Source organism: Falco peregrinus, chromosome 12, assembly GCF_023634155.1.
Source record: "Falco peregrinus isolate bFalPer1 chromosome 12, bFalPer1.pri, whole genome shotgun sequence".
NCBI classification, from domain to species: domain Eukaryota; kingdom Metazoa; phylum Chordata; class Aves; order Falconiformes; family Falconidae; genus Falco; species Falco peregrinus.
This window is the reverse complement of record NC_073732.1, coordinates 10,167,505-10,181,506: the sequence shown is the minus strand read 5'-3', so window position 1 is coordinate 10,181,506 and position 14,002 is coordinate 10,167,505. Positions and strand designations below refer to the sequence as shown.

The window sequence follows — 14,002 nt, the reverse complement described above, 5'->3', positions numbered from 1 at the left end:
GGCCCACACAGAGTTGCGTTGTCATGTCAGAAGTAAGGAATCGATGACTTCCAACAAATGAGGTTACAGTTTGGAAAGTTTACTCAACAGCTCATTTCAGAAGGCATTTACAGGGAAGTGCTTTTTTAAATGTTTTAAAGAAAGCTTCATTGTCAGAAACTAGACACTGCACATGTGTCCAGTTAAGTACCTACATCCAGTTGATTTCACCTAGCAAAGTAACAACAAACATCTTTGAAAATCTGGCCCCTAGACCTTTAATAGGTACCCAAGCTTTTGACAATTCATGTTTGAATGCCAGATTTAATGGGATGTGGGACTCCATATGCTTTAGACAGCTGTCAAAAGTCTCAACTTTTAAGTTTTCTAAGCCTCAGCTTCCATAAAGCAGCAGTGGGACATCTCCCACTCTTTTTGTGTCAATGCAATGTACATATGTCACTGACACTAACACCACGTATTAGTAAGCGTATGACAATGTCAGTGGTAGGGGGCTGCTGAGTCTGATGTCACACAAATACAAGTAACAATGTATGGTCAAGAAGTTAAACTCACTGGACATTTATTAGAGGTATGATGGCCTTAAACTTTTGTATATTTAAGAACAGAAAAGGTGGAAGGGAAAAGAGAGAAAGGAATCCAAGTAGTTATTGACAAATGACACAGTATATTAATGGAAAGATTTATTTTTGAATATTTTTGCAGTCTATAGCGGTGCCCACAGATTTAAGAATATATGATGATGCACAGGCACATTAACTTTTAAAAGCAGTTGTGCAGATTTGACCTAGCTCTGCATCTCCAGGAGAACCAAATTGTAGCAGAGGCCACAGAGAAACCACTGAACACGCCAGTTTTACCACAGTACAGAATGAAGTAACTTACCATGGAGCACTTACTGGCAATTAGAACATTCCAATAGCAAACATTCATAGATTGTTCAGTGCAAGAAGGGCGGGTATAAGTAAAGCAAGTGTTAAAATTCAGAGAGATGCAGGCAGCAAATAAGCCATGGTCCCTTTCTTTTTTTTTCTACCCAAGAGGATCCATACAAGTTCGGAGGAGCTCTGGGCTTCTACCTAAAACCACTCTGGAATATATCTGTATTAAACCCTGGAATGTATACTGAAGCCTATTCACTGATGGCCAAGCTTGTTGGACAGTCTCCAACTGGGAATCCTTCCTTTCGGAGAGGTGGTCAGTGGTACTCAGCCACACAGGTGGAGAGCTGCAGGGCAGCTGAGACAGCATGAGGTCCCCTCCTGCATTAGCGCTGGCCGCTGAGATGTATGCTCACTCCTGTGCCACACTTGTGCCTGGGACTAAGTGGCTGTGTATCTCCATAGGGAATGCTGATAAGGACGGAATCCACCACTGCCATTTGTTAAATGACACGTACTCCGTTCCATCAGCACGACCAGTCGAGAGTAGTGAAACGTGTCTCTAGGTTGAGACAAAAACAGTCTTGTCAGAGTTGATTCTTGACTTATATCAGTGGAATAGCGCCAATTTGAACGTTACTTCACATTTATATCATTGCAAGTGAGAAAGAAATGGGGTGTTATCTTTAGGAAAGTCTTTTTAAAGCTGTGCTCATAACACAGAAGTGCAAAGCCATGCCACTGGACCAGTGAGGAGGAGTTACTAAGGATGAAAGTAGAATTTGGATGTTGTGTGTCTGAGGGTAGCACACAGTCAAACATTTGAAATCTTGATGCCCAATTTAACAATAATAACCCTTAGATTCATCTTCAACCTGCAGCAGGTCTTGTCCACACCAAAGTAATGAACAGAGCCTAGACAGCAAAATCCTAATAAATAAATAAATAAACAAACAAATTAATAAATCCTGCCACTTGTAAAACTGCACTCTCCCAGAATGGTGCTGCTCAGCTGTACCATGGAAAGAGGTAATGTTAGATAGTGTCTCTACATCAGTAGTTCAGAGCCAGGAGTACCCTCCTGAGCAAACTTCTGCCCAAAGCCACTTACCGTACTTTGTTTCACATTGTAGAACGGTCCCACAGCACACGAGCGGACCTCTTCTGGATGAAACTAAGTCAGAGGATGTGCTTATAGGGTGCTCCAAAAGCTAGCAGGTACTCGGTGTGTGGGGCCACACTAGCCAGCCCTCTGCAATACCTATAAGTGTGGACACCAGCACTGATGGTTTTGCTCTGCGTGTCCTCCTCTACTGGCCTGTACTACTTGCTAACACAGCCAGAGCTGCAGAGCACCTGGACAAGGGAGCTCCTGTCTCACAGATTTTAAAAAAGAAAATCTAACCAGGTGAAATTTCATCTTGTTATGCTATAGAGAGGAGGAGATGCCTTTCATCAGCCTTACCTCTCTATCTGGTGTTTAAAGAGCCGAACTCTTGCCGCAGACACAGAGGTGGAAATGCGATGCTCCAGACTGTAACAGAGGAGTCACATCATCTTCTCCAGTAAGTTCTTGCTCAGAGTTCAAATGGGGCTTGTGCTTGCATCCTCAGACAACAAATGCATGCCCAAAGGTAACAAACTGGTGTGTGGGGCACATCTCCTGTCAGTCACCCAGTGAAAGCACAGCCCACCTACTTCAAGCTCCATTCACAGGAGCAGGAGCACTATTTCTGATGCACTGAATTGTCCGCAGCCTTATATCCACTGTATTTTTGCTCATACATCTTAAATCCCTGACAGCTGAACTTCAGTTTTTCTCTGCCTTTTCTGATCAGACGTAATCTAAGAATATAACAGCATGGAATTAATTCAGCTGAGGAGCCTCTGACACCAGGTAAGTGATGCCGATCTTTAACACTGTTATTTTCAACGATATTAACAACACTAATTCCAGCACTGTAGGCTCCCTCTGTAGTCCTGAAACTTTATTTTTTCAGAGAAAATGAGAAATAATCTTTCAACTCCTTTGAAGGTCTCAGTTCACAGGCCTTGAACAGTCCCTCAGTGTTGTGATGAAATCGATGCTACATAACTGCACTACGTGCATCTCCTTCTACAATCATCTAAGCATAGCAGGGACAGCTGGTTCGAAGGTCGTGGAAGTTTTTTTACTGTTGGGTGCTATAAAGCACACAGAGTATTTCCTCTTCAGGATGGAAAAATACAGGTGGTGTTAGATCTGTTCTGCACTTCTACTGCATAATGCCTTTGTCCAACAGGAGACCTGTTAAGACGTTCAACTGTCCTCGCAGTTAAAACGTAGATGGAATTGTGCTAACCTTACACAGGGAAGGGGGTGGCTCTGCTGAAGTCAGGACAGATGGTCACTTCAGGGAATCTTTCCTTTATGGCAAGCGCTGGTTTGGGTAGGAGTATTTCTAGCTGGATGAGTCACCTCTTCCTCAATTGCTGCATGAGACACTAAAAAGTGATTTTTACGTAGGGATATTTGAAGACATGGCAAAGGCTGAAAAATACGTCTTCAAAGCACGTTGCGGTGGTTTCTTTCTCCAGTGGGAGTATTATATGGCACGTGTAGATTGATTAAAAAAAAAATATCCTCCATTGTTTTCTTTTTGCTGAAAACTGGGATGAAATGTCTTTTTTTTTTTCTTTTTTTTTTTAAAAATCTGTGGTACTTGATATACAAAATCAGTCCCACAACAGCAAAATGCACAAAACCATAATAAAATGATCTGTTTAATGTAAAAAGTAAGAAACTTAGAGTAAAGTGCAAAAATTAGAGCGAACGTTTCTGTTCTGTGGCTCTTCAGTAGCAGGTTTGACTCTTCCCCGGTTTAGAGGACAAGGACTATCATCCGCCTGCTGGTTGCCATGGAGACTCCCATCACTTTTGGAATCATAAGTTTTGCCTGAAAGGAAACACTCCTTCAGCGTGAGTTTTTAATGACCGCAGGGGCTTCTGTTTGTCAGCACACCACATACTGGATTAACTACCATGTCTAAGCAGGTGGGAGGGGAAGGGAGTAAAATACTTTCTAGCACTCAGTGACAACATATTTAGTCTGTATAAAACCCACAAAACACGTAAACAGAATTATAAGACTTGCTGTGTTAGGTTAGACTGTTATGGCATCAAATCTGTTATGTCTCTCAGTATCAGCTACTTCAAAGGACAACGAACTTTGGTCACAGACACGGGCATGGCAATAAATCCTTCTGGCTCCTGCAGGAGACTGGCCTGAGAGCTGCCAGGCTGCATAGCCAGTGAGATCTCTCTTTCTCAGGCTTGAGTTAATAAGGGCTTCCCTATAACCACAAATAATGACAGCTTTTCTAGGAAAATATGTGTACATGAACAACTGGGTCTATCCACATGAAAAGCTGTCTAGCATGTTATCTGTTCTGTTTGCACTGCCAGAAGGGCTCTGGAATTTGACAGCTATGTCAGCTTCTTCCTCCCTAGTGCACAATTAACACCTGGGATTGCTCTGAAGGTGAATTTGTTCAACCCCAATCAGTGGCAGAATGGTTAGTTTCACCAACGTGGATATGTTGGCATAAATTTCCGGCTTGAGTAAAATGATGGTTATTTAGAAGAGGAATATAACAAAGCTGCAAGAGTAAGCCTCCATTACTTCCTAGTTCTGCTGTCTTTGCTAGATGGTAACTACGTAACTACCTGTTAAATCTGCAATTTTCGCTTGATTTCTTCTTTCGAGGCTGTTTTGTGCATCTGTGGGGCCATCAGTATACTTCATTGCAATGGCTGGGGTCTGGTCCTTCTCTGGCTGAGTCTGAGTAACTGAAAGAAGAACAGAAAAGGATATTTAATTGAGTTTTATTAATGGTCACTTGCTCAAGGAGGGAACAGTACATCTAGTTGACTCTACCTGGCTGATGACAACTTGGTATTGTTTCAGCCCTGCCTTCTTGAAAGGACTGAACAGATTCATGGCCAGAATCTAGGTCTTTCACTGGCCTTCCCATAATCTCATTCTCAGTTGCAGTTTTATTTCTTATGAGGAAGTATGTGTGCATTTTCCCTTTGCCTTTTACTTCTATTTCTCCTCTTTCAGTCATCTCAAAATTCTTGTATTTCAGGCATCTAAAATATCAGAAGCAAAATAACACATGAAAATTCAAGATCAGCAAAAATGACACTGATGTCTTGGAAGAGCTATTGGAATCTAAGTAATCAAATCAGAACAGTCCCGGAAAAAACAGTACTGATCCGTGAACAACTGAGGGTTTGTTTCAACCCTTTTATTCAGGCCTGCAGCGCTTTTATAGTTTTAGACATACAGCCTGATCAGAAATCAATAGATCATATAGTCAAATACTTCAGTATGGTGGAGGGTTCTTAATGACCAGTAAACAGAAATTAAGAACTGAGGCAGCCAGTATCAGTTAAACAGAACTATCTCCAGTCATTTCATCAGAGAAGGCAATCGGGTTCATCAAGCATGATTTACTCCTGGTAATCCAGACTGGCTATTCCCAGTTGCCTTCTTCATGTGTCCAAAAATGCCTTCCAAGATGACCTGATTTTCACTGGGACTGATATGAGGCTGACCAGCCTTACAGTTCCCTAGCCTGTCCTCCTTGCCATTTTTCAATATAGGTGTAACATCTGGCTTCCTTCAGTTGCTACAGTGCCAATCTTTGTGACCTTCCAAAGGTGACGGCCCACAGCACTGTAATGCTATCACCCAGCTCTCGTTACCTTTGGAGGCAATTACCCAGATCTCGTTACCTTTGGAGGCAAACCACCTGTTCCCATACACTTCTACAGACTGAGGTTTCTCAAAAGACCCCTGATGTGATCCTGTTCTAAGACTGGTACTTCACCTGCTCCTTGAACCCTGACTTTAGGTGCAGGGACCCTGAAGACCTCGTTAGTAAAGACTAGGGCAAGAGAGGTCTGGAGTAACTCTGCCTTTATTCAGGGCACTGTCACTAGATCACCTGCCACAGCAGGTCCACGTTTCTATTTATACTTTCTGCTAACGTAGCTGAAGCTCCTCTTAGTGCCTTTGAACGTTCCGTGCCCATTTCAATGCTAGTCGAGCTCTGGCTTTCCTAACATCATGCCTATGTGCCCAGACAATGTTTTTGTATGCCTCTGTAGCTTGTCTTCGCTTCCACCTCTTGCACACATATTTTATACATACATAAAATTCTTGAAAACATAGTATTTAATTTTTAGTGGCATGAGTTTTAAGGAAGTGGATTACTCACTGCTTGAACAGGATAGTGCATAAATTAATCCTTATTAAGTACAAATAAAACTGTTTCGCCACAAATTGTTGTGCTCAGTCAGAGAGTTTAGGTTTTGTTACGCAGGATGCCAAATGAAATGTTCTGACCATCTTTCTAGTATCTACATCACTCTGAAGGTACTTCTAAATAAAGTATCACAATTATTTTTTCCCCTGTACTTTGATCTCTAGGATTGAGACTCTCAAACCTCTGACTTCATATACAAGTGCATTTGAAATAATCAGAACAAGTAAAACCCTCTGCTAGCAGTGTTTTCCTTGTAAGTAAGCTACATAAATCAGCAGCTAAAGACAGCACCACCTACATTGAAAGCTGCAGTGGCCAAGGCAGTGTTTTTCAGCACAGCTTTTAACGAGCAAAGTTTCCATCATAGTTACTCACTGATAGGCACTGGAGCTGAGATGAATTTTACTTGGGACACCATGACTCTCCATCCGGGAAGCTATATTCACCGTGTCTCCAAATAAGCAATAACGAGGCATCTTTTCTCCAACAACTCCAGCCAAGACAGGACCTGTATGGATCCCAACTCTAATCTTTACAAAGACATAAAACACCCCCCAGAAATGTCACTTGTTATTTAACATCTTTCTTAATGCTATCCAGTTACCTAAAAGTTCATCTAAGACAACACTGGACACCAGTAAAATATCAAATATCCACAGGAAGAGGCTCTGTGAAGAATGTGCCCATGTGGGCCTTGCCCAAAGTCACAGAGGAGTCAGAAGCAGCTCTTTGATGTCTGCAGCAAGCATTAACCAAGAAGCCCAACCCAAGAAGCAGACAGACATGCATGCCTCTTTGCGTTGACAACTTACTTGGATAGGATTTCCAGAAACTGGGTTCTGTACTCCTTTAGCTGCTATTATCATTCCCAAGGCAAAGTTAGCGACGCGCTCAGCATGAGTGGGTACAGGCACAGGGACCCCACCTACTACCATGTAGGCATCTCCAATTGTCTCCACCTTTAATTGAGAGGGACAAGCATATGAGCATGCCATATATATCTTCCTTGGATTAGTGCTTTGTTGTCTGGGGCTCTTACCTGCACCAACTCCCCCTTCCTTCCAAAAGATGTTTCTGATCAACAAAAAGCTCTAGCACTAAACTAGTTAAACTAAAACCAGTTAAACTAAAAAGTTTCCTTGAGATGGGGATCCTTTCCTTAACTCCACAGTAAATATTTCAATGCATTCTCTCCCTGCTTACTTGACCCATTTTAGATATTAGTGTGAGAGACCCTAAAGGGTAAGGGACGCTGCAAAAGTGTCGGGCTTTTGCCCTTCCTCTTACCCAGGGCAGACCTATACAGACAGGGCTGCCCCAGGCACCGACTCCGGAGCCGGGAGGTTATCCCGTAGCAGACTGCTCTTACTTAGCTCTAATTCACAATTGGTGTTAAAAGCATATTTCTTTTTTAAAAGATATTCCTTTTTTTAAAAGTCACAATAAAGCAAGGGAGCCTGTTCACTACCGATTATTACTAAGGGATTCGCAAGAAATTAAGAAACCTCCAATCTCCAGGATGTCAGAGAATGCAAAGTGTGAACTAAGCAGTTTGGGAGCATCCTTCCTTACAACTAGCTGTTTCCTACAACATGCAGCCTGAGAGACAAATGCTGAAGGGTTTGTCCTCCTTCAGGCATCCAGTTTCCCTGCAGCGCATGACAAGGCACCTGAGAAATACTTGGGTGTTGTACCAGAGGTTTTGCTGGGAACAGAACAGGCCTGTCAGAAAATTCTCAAATGTTTAAAATTCATTGTAAGAGATGGTTACACAGTAAGGAAATTTTCTAAACTGCTCTTTTGAGACTTCGTTGTTACCACAACCATCAGTAAGTAAGAGATCAGTTTAAATTAGATTGATTGGATTTCTTAAAAATGAACACCAATAGGAGAGCGGGAAAATAATTTCATCTCTGGGTTTCTTCATTAACATAATGGCTTAAAACTGTTCAGCACATCGTTCTTGAAAAATGTGTTCCTGTTCATGCCTTCTATCAGATAGCCTACCCCATAGTCATGCTAGTAATTTTCTGTAACAAATTAAAAAAAAACCAACTGTAAAAAGCTACTAATGCAAATAGATACTCTAATTATTTTTCAACCATGGTAGGAGATTTAATTTAACAAGATTTATTCATAACTTCAGATGTTTATAAGCTTAGGCCAAGTTTCTTTGATCAATTTCAGTATTTCATTTCCTTCTCAATTCCCTGAAATAGTAATTTCGTCCTCCCTCTCTGTACCCTAGTAACCTCCTTCAATATTAATAGGAATTATATACAGGCATCAAAAGGAGATTATTATACTGACAGATAATTTACTCATGATGGATGATTTAGACAGAATATGATGCTAATTTATCCTAAAATCTGTGGGCCATATCCTGGATGCTTCAATTATTGAATATAGTTCCCTCGCCATGGCAGAAATGCTTCTGATTTCCTAGTACAATTTATTGCAGGGTGAACTTCATACCTTGCCTGAGCAAGGAATGAATGAGATTTGGGTTTCACCCTTTCTTATTTCTGCCTTCCTAAGTTTTTAATATGCTGGGCACAGACAGAAACTTAGGACTTGCTCTTCAGCTCGTCAAACCTGGGTAGCTCTGGAAATGTTAATAATGCTACTAGTATGTCAGCCAGGGCTCCGATCTTTCCAGCATGGCTTGGAGACAACACGTGCATTAGTCTAGATCTAATCAATGTTTTTTGAGGTCAGAAGGAGATCTATACCATTGCCTAAGATCTCCATGAAGCAAAACAAAGTCTCGGTATCCACTGGGTATTGTTTATAATTCATATATATATATGATGTTATTTCCTACCACAGGAGACACTTAAATGACATAGTGGCCTATTTACAACAGGTTGGAATAAAAGGACTAGGAAAATTATGCAAACTGGTCCATAAACTAGGATATCCTGTCATGTTGGGTAGGCATTTGAGAGAGGAAAGAGAGATGTATCAACAAAAATGAACAGCCATTCTGGTGTTAGCGTTGTGAAAAGAGATGATGTGGAAGAACACCCATGACAGATGTAACATTCCTGTCTGAAAATCTTGAATGCATTTAATCACACTTCTGCATGTTTTTTAGTTTCTCTCTGTGGCCACTACAAACAGGCAAGACTTTATGGTTTATCAAAAATCAAGCTGGGAGGAAGAGGATTTAACTGCATTTAAAAATAAAAAACCCAAAAAACAACAACAACAGGATCTTTTTCAGACTATTTCTACAGTCTTTATCAATCAGTACGTACCTTGTACACGTCATGCACCGTGGTCAGTCTGTCAAATCGCAGGTACATTGAATTCAACATGAGAACTATCTGAATAGGCTCACATTGGGCACAAATGTTGGTGAAGGTCACAACATCACTGAACAATATAGTGCACTCCTTGAACTCTCCTGTGAGCAGAAAGACCAGCAGTAAGTACCTGTAATGGCTGGACAATCACAACATCTGTCTGAGACTCATTCGCAAAGATTATTTTTTCGTCATCCCTTTAGGAGGTATGACCTATCAGCTGTAATACTCATATAGGGGTGCTGACATGAAAGAGAGATGTTGATATAAGAATATACCAAATATAAGGATTATTGCACATCTCAACAATCCAGGTATCTGAATATATCCATTTGTCCATCCATATTCAGGATGGACTTAGCTTTTTACCCCTGACTTCATATATGTGCTTACTAAACGGAATTCAAGCATCTTTTTGCTTGCTATCCTTAATAATAATGGGAATTGTAATGCTTCTAGGTTTAGACATACCCTAGAGGAACTAAGAGAATTTTCTAGGAAAAAAGAATGTCTTTGTTCCTTTCATTTTTGATCCCTCATTTCCCTGTATACCACGTATACATGTATACAATAATATTATATTGTTAAAAAAAAAAATCTCAGGTTACTGTCGAAACACTGAATTTGGTTCCCTGAACGGGCAGCTGCTACCACCTTTCACCTCCTAAGGAACAATTTTGGCAAACAGCTTCCAAAGGTTTGTTTGAAAGAACAGTCTAATCTTTACTATCAGCGAGATTAAGGGTCTGCGGTCGTCCTCCTCCCCATGAATGTCACCAAGTAGAGAAGGTGTTCCCTGACAGGGGCAATAGGGCTGTGCCAACACCCCAGTGTCTCTGTCACCATCACCTGGTGCATCATGACTGCACCTGTTCATTCACCTGCCTCAACTCGCTTCCCCTCTTTCAGCTGGTTGGCCACATGCTGTGGAAGCATGGCGTAGAGCAGAGCTTCGGTCTTTTTCTTCTCTTCCTCCAGGTGCTTCGACAGTATCCGCAGTTCTTCCTTCTTCCTCTCCAGCTGGTTGGAGAGCTCCATCTCTGCCAGACGCTGCTGATTGAGAAGAATCAAATCCCTGGTCACGTCGTGAGGTGCAATGTCTGCAATATGCATCTGTCGCTCCTCCAGCTCATGCAAAGTGCGAAGCAAAGGTGAGCAGAGATAGAGCATGCACTGCAGGGACTCCATCCAGATCATCTGGCCTGTTTGAAACAAGCATCGGTAAGAGTTTTCAGCAGCTTGGACCTTCACATGATGCTCAGTGTTACTGATGTTAATTTTAGGGCATGACTTCTAAGAACAGTGGCTTTTTGTAGGGTCTGGGTCATCACAGGAATTACTCTGTTTCCTGGAATTAGAGGTGGGACTCGTTTGGAGGAGGTACACTAGGCAAATAAAAAATTTCAGGACCCAGAAAGCAGTCACTGACTCATTGCAATTGCTGGGCAGAGCCCAGTCATGCTTCAGGTCCCTCCTCTTCCTCAGGAACCCCACTGCTTGCAACACCTCTCCTCTCCACTGCTACGAGTTCTTGAGCTTTTTCTGAAGCCAGTTAGTCAGCATCATGCACAGGGGAACTGAGACTCACAATGATTAAGTGAAACATTTAAAAAGTTAAATTTCACAGCGGGTAATGTGGCTCCAGTACAGTCAATGGAGCCTGCCCTCCTGGAAGCCGGAGCTTTCAGTCACTAGGATCATCTAAATAAGCAGGTACAGAAATGCCTGAAAGGTAGAAGGGATTTGGGGGGTGGGGGAAGGAAATTGTGGGCTTTTTCCTTTGTTGGTATTTGGTTATTATTTATTATAATTTTCTAATTTTATGTATTTAATTATTTATTCTCTTTGTTATTATTTTATTATTAATAATACGTTTCATAAGTATCTCTTCATTTCTGAACAGCAATCTAGGTATTCCTATTTATTTATTTATTTCTCATCCCATCCCCAGGGCAACTGGATGAACAGCTTGGAAACTTAACAGGATTGGAACATCAGAGGTACCACGTAAATTAACTCTGGCAGCATAAAAGGAAGTAAAATTGCACCTGTGACTAGTTTGAAGTTCCTCGGTTTGGTAACATCACTTTTTTCAAGGTCTCTCTAAACTCTTAATTTTTTTCTGAATCTCAGGAATACCAGCTTTGACACTCATTATGTAAAGGTGAAAGGAGAGAAGGGAAAATTAAGTTGTACTGTGTAGTTCAGAGAAGGAAAATTGAAGTCACAGAACACTTCAACCAAATGTCATTATAGTTAATTACATGAAGCAGAGAATCATTCCATACCCATTCCTCTCAGGAAAAATATAGCAGATTAAATATCTTTTTTGCTAAAATAATTTTAACAGGTAAACTCTTATGTAAGATGGGGGGGGGGGCAGGGTGAAGACAGAAATCAGAATCTGAAAATGCAAGTACACAAAAAAAAGCACAGCTAACTACTCTATGTCTATCCACATTTGAAACCCAGCCAGCGGCAAGTAACACCCCTCAAAAGCATAAATTAAGAATGAATCATGCATTCACATTTTAGGCATCGAAATGCATGGAGGCACAGGGAAAGCCATTTCCTTCCTGCAGCTGCAGCAACGTTATCAGGACTTTGTCTCTTAAGCTCTTCCCTCGTTCCCTGCCCCTTCCAGCCCCTCACCCAGCCAGGACCAGGCAGGGACAGGAGTGATGCTCGCGGTGTATTTCTGTGGGAATGCTCGCCCCAGGGGTCACTGTCTGTACGTGCCCAAGATGCAACCCGCGATCTGTGAGCTGGTGTCGCTTGTGCTGGGCAGCTGGGTTTAAAATGTTTGTGCCACGCACAAAGCAGTAATTTCTTTGGCAAAGAAAATTCTTAGCAGTGCGAAGGGATTCTGTTGGGTGCATAGGCTGGCGTGTGACGCTACGGGGAGGTGAGACCTGGACAGTTACTTGCACAGAGCTCCACACATCTCCATGCTGAGCCCGGTGGCTCAACAAGCAGAACTCTGAGGGCTGGCACTGTGCCCCTTCCACAGGTCCCCAGCGAGGCCGAAGGGCGTAGCTGAGGGCTGGGGAGATTCACAGGGCAATTGGCATTGAATCCCAGACAAAACCAAGAACGACAAACACAATTACATTGGAGGGATCGCCCCAGAGTAATGCCTTGCACTATATATTTGGTTTTAACCTCTGCAAAGAAAAACACACAGAGGGCAGTGTCATGGCGGAGACTCTCGTACCTTCTGTGGGAAGCGGACACGACTGGGCGCCTCTCTGAGGTGCACAAACGTGCACAGCGTGGGCAAAACCCAGGAAGAACTAGAGGTCTCTGTGCAGTTTCAGGGCTACCATGTCATTGGGATCACAGAGGCTTGTTGGGGTAGGTCACCCATCTGGAGTACTGCAAAGGATGAACGCAAACTCTTTAGAAAGGACAGGCAGGTAAGGAGGGGGAGCTTTTGTGAGTGACAAAGCAAGGGAAACGCACAGAGCTCTGCCTAAGGCTGGATGATGAGCCAGCTGAGAATTTCTAGGTAAGGATGAGAGGTCAGACACAGGTGGGCGACATTGTGATGGGTGTCTGCTACAGATGCCCTGCTCAGGAAGAACAAGTAGATGAAACCTTCTTAAGACAAGTGGAGGAAGCCTCATGGTAGACTTTAGCTACTTTGTTATCTGTTGGAACAACGCAGGAGAGCGTTAGCAATTCAGGAGGTTTCTAGAGTCACTGCCACAGGTGAGCTTCTGACACAAGTGACCGATGAGGGAAGGTGTCCTGCTGGACCAGACAAGAACTATGGATGTGAAAGCTGGGCACAGCCTTGGCTGTAATGACTGTGATGGTGGAGTGCAGGAACCTGAGGAGAGGGAACAAGGCAAAAAAGCAAGATCACAGCCCTGGACTTCAGGAGACTGGACTTTGTCCCATTCATGGATCTGCCTGGAAGAATCAGGGATAGTGTCTTGGAAAGAAGAAGGGTCCAGAAGAGCTGGTTGATTTCCAAGGACCTTCTCTTCCACCTTCAGGAACGGTCTAGCCTGATGTGCAGTAAGTCAAGCAAACATGGCAGGGGCCTGCACGGATGAACAAAGAGCTCCTGGCTAAATTCAAACATTAAAAAAAAGAGAATACAAGAGGTGGAAGCTCAGTCAGGTCACCCTAGAAGCAGAGACAGGGTTGAAAAAGCCAAAACCCACCTAGAGTTGCATCTGTTGACAAATAAGAAGGGCTTGTGCAAGTACATGAGCAGCTAAAGAAAGACTAGTGAAACTGTGGGTCTGCTGCAGAATGGGGCAAGGGATCTGCTGAGAAAGGATAAGGAGAAGTCCAAGGTACTCAGTGCTTTCTTCGCTTCAGTCTTTGCTAATAAGAATCACGCTTCATTAATCTCAGGGCCCTGAGATCAGTTGGAAAGTCTGGATGAGTCTAGATGAAGACCTACCATCGGCACAGGAGGTTCAGCTTAGTAAACATTTAAACAAATTGGATACACAGAAGTCCATGAGATTTGATGTGATGGATCCA

The 14,002-nt window shown here is 42.6% G+C and overlaps 1 protein-coding gene and 1 long non-coding RNA gene across 6 annotated transcripts in view; one reads left to right on the top strand and one right to left on the bottom strand.

The window, feature by feature from the left end:
- Positions 1 to 7: 7 nt before the first annotated feature.
- LOC101920979 (guanylate cyclase soluble subunit beta-2-like) overlaps positions 8 to 14,002 on the bottom strand; it is a 23,246-nt gene continuing 9,251 nt past the window's right edge. For 3 of the 5 annotated variants that reach the window (XM_055817500.1, XM_013295109.3, XM_055817501.1), the window contains 8 exons: positions 10,384 to 10,704; positions 9,455 to 9,603; positions 7,007 to 7,153; positions 6,570 to 6,724; positions 4,799 to 5,013; positions 4,588 to 4,710; positions 2,347 to 3,817; positions 8 to 1,443 (listed from right to left, as the gene is read on the bottom strand). In XM_055817500.1, the coding sequence (XP_055673475.1) occupies positions 3,666 to 3,817; positions 4,588 to 4,710; positions 4,799 to 5,013; positions 6,570 to 6,724; positions 7,007 to 7,153; positions 9,455 to 9,603; positions 10,384 to 10,704 (1,262 nt within the window). In that variant the 3' untranslated portion in view covers positions 8 to 1,443; positions 2,347 to 3,665. Of the gene's footprint in view, positions 3,818 to 4,587; positions 4,711 to 4,798; positions 5,014 to 6,569; positions 6,725 to 7,006; positions 7,154 to 9,454; positions 9,604 to 10,383; positions 10,705 to 14,002 lie in introns of all 5 variants that reach the window. The other 2 variants (XM_055817499.1, XM_055817502.1) reach the window with 2 other exon arrangements.
- Positions 11,045 to 14,002, top strand: part of LOC129785404 (uncharacterized) — a 10,801-nt gene continuing 7,843 nt past the window's right edge. Inside the window, exons 1-2 of the long non-coding RNA XR_008749465.1 lie at positions 11,045 to 11,215; positions 11,454 to 11,599. This is a non-coding gene — a long non-coding RNA (uncharacterized LOC129785404). The remainder of the gene's footprint in view (positions 11,216 to 11,453; positions 11,600 to 14,002) is intronic.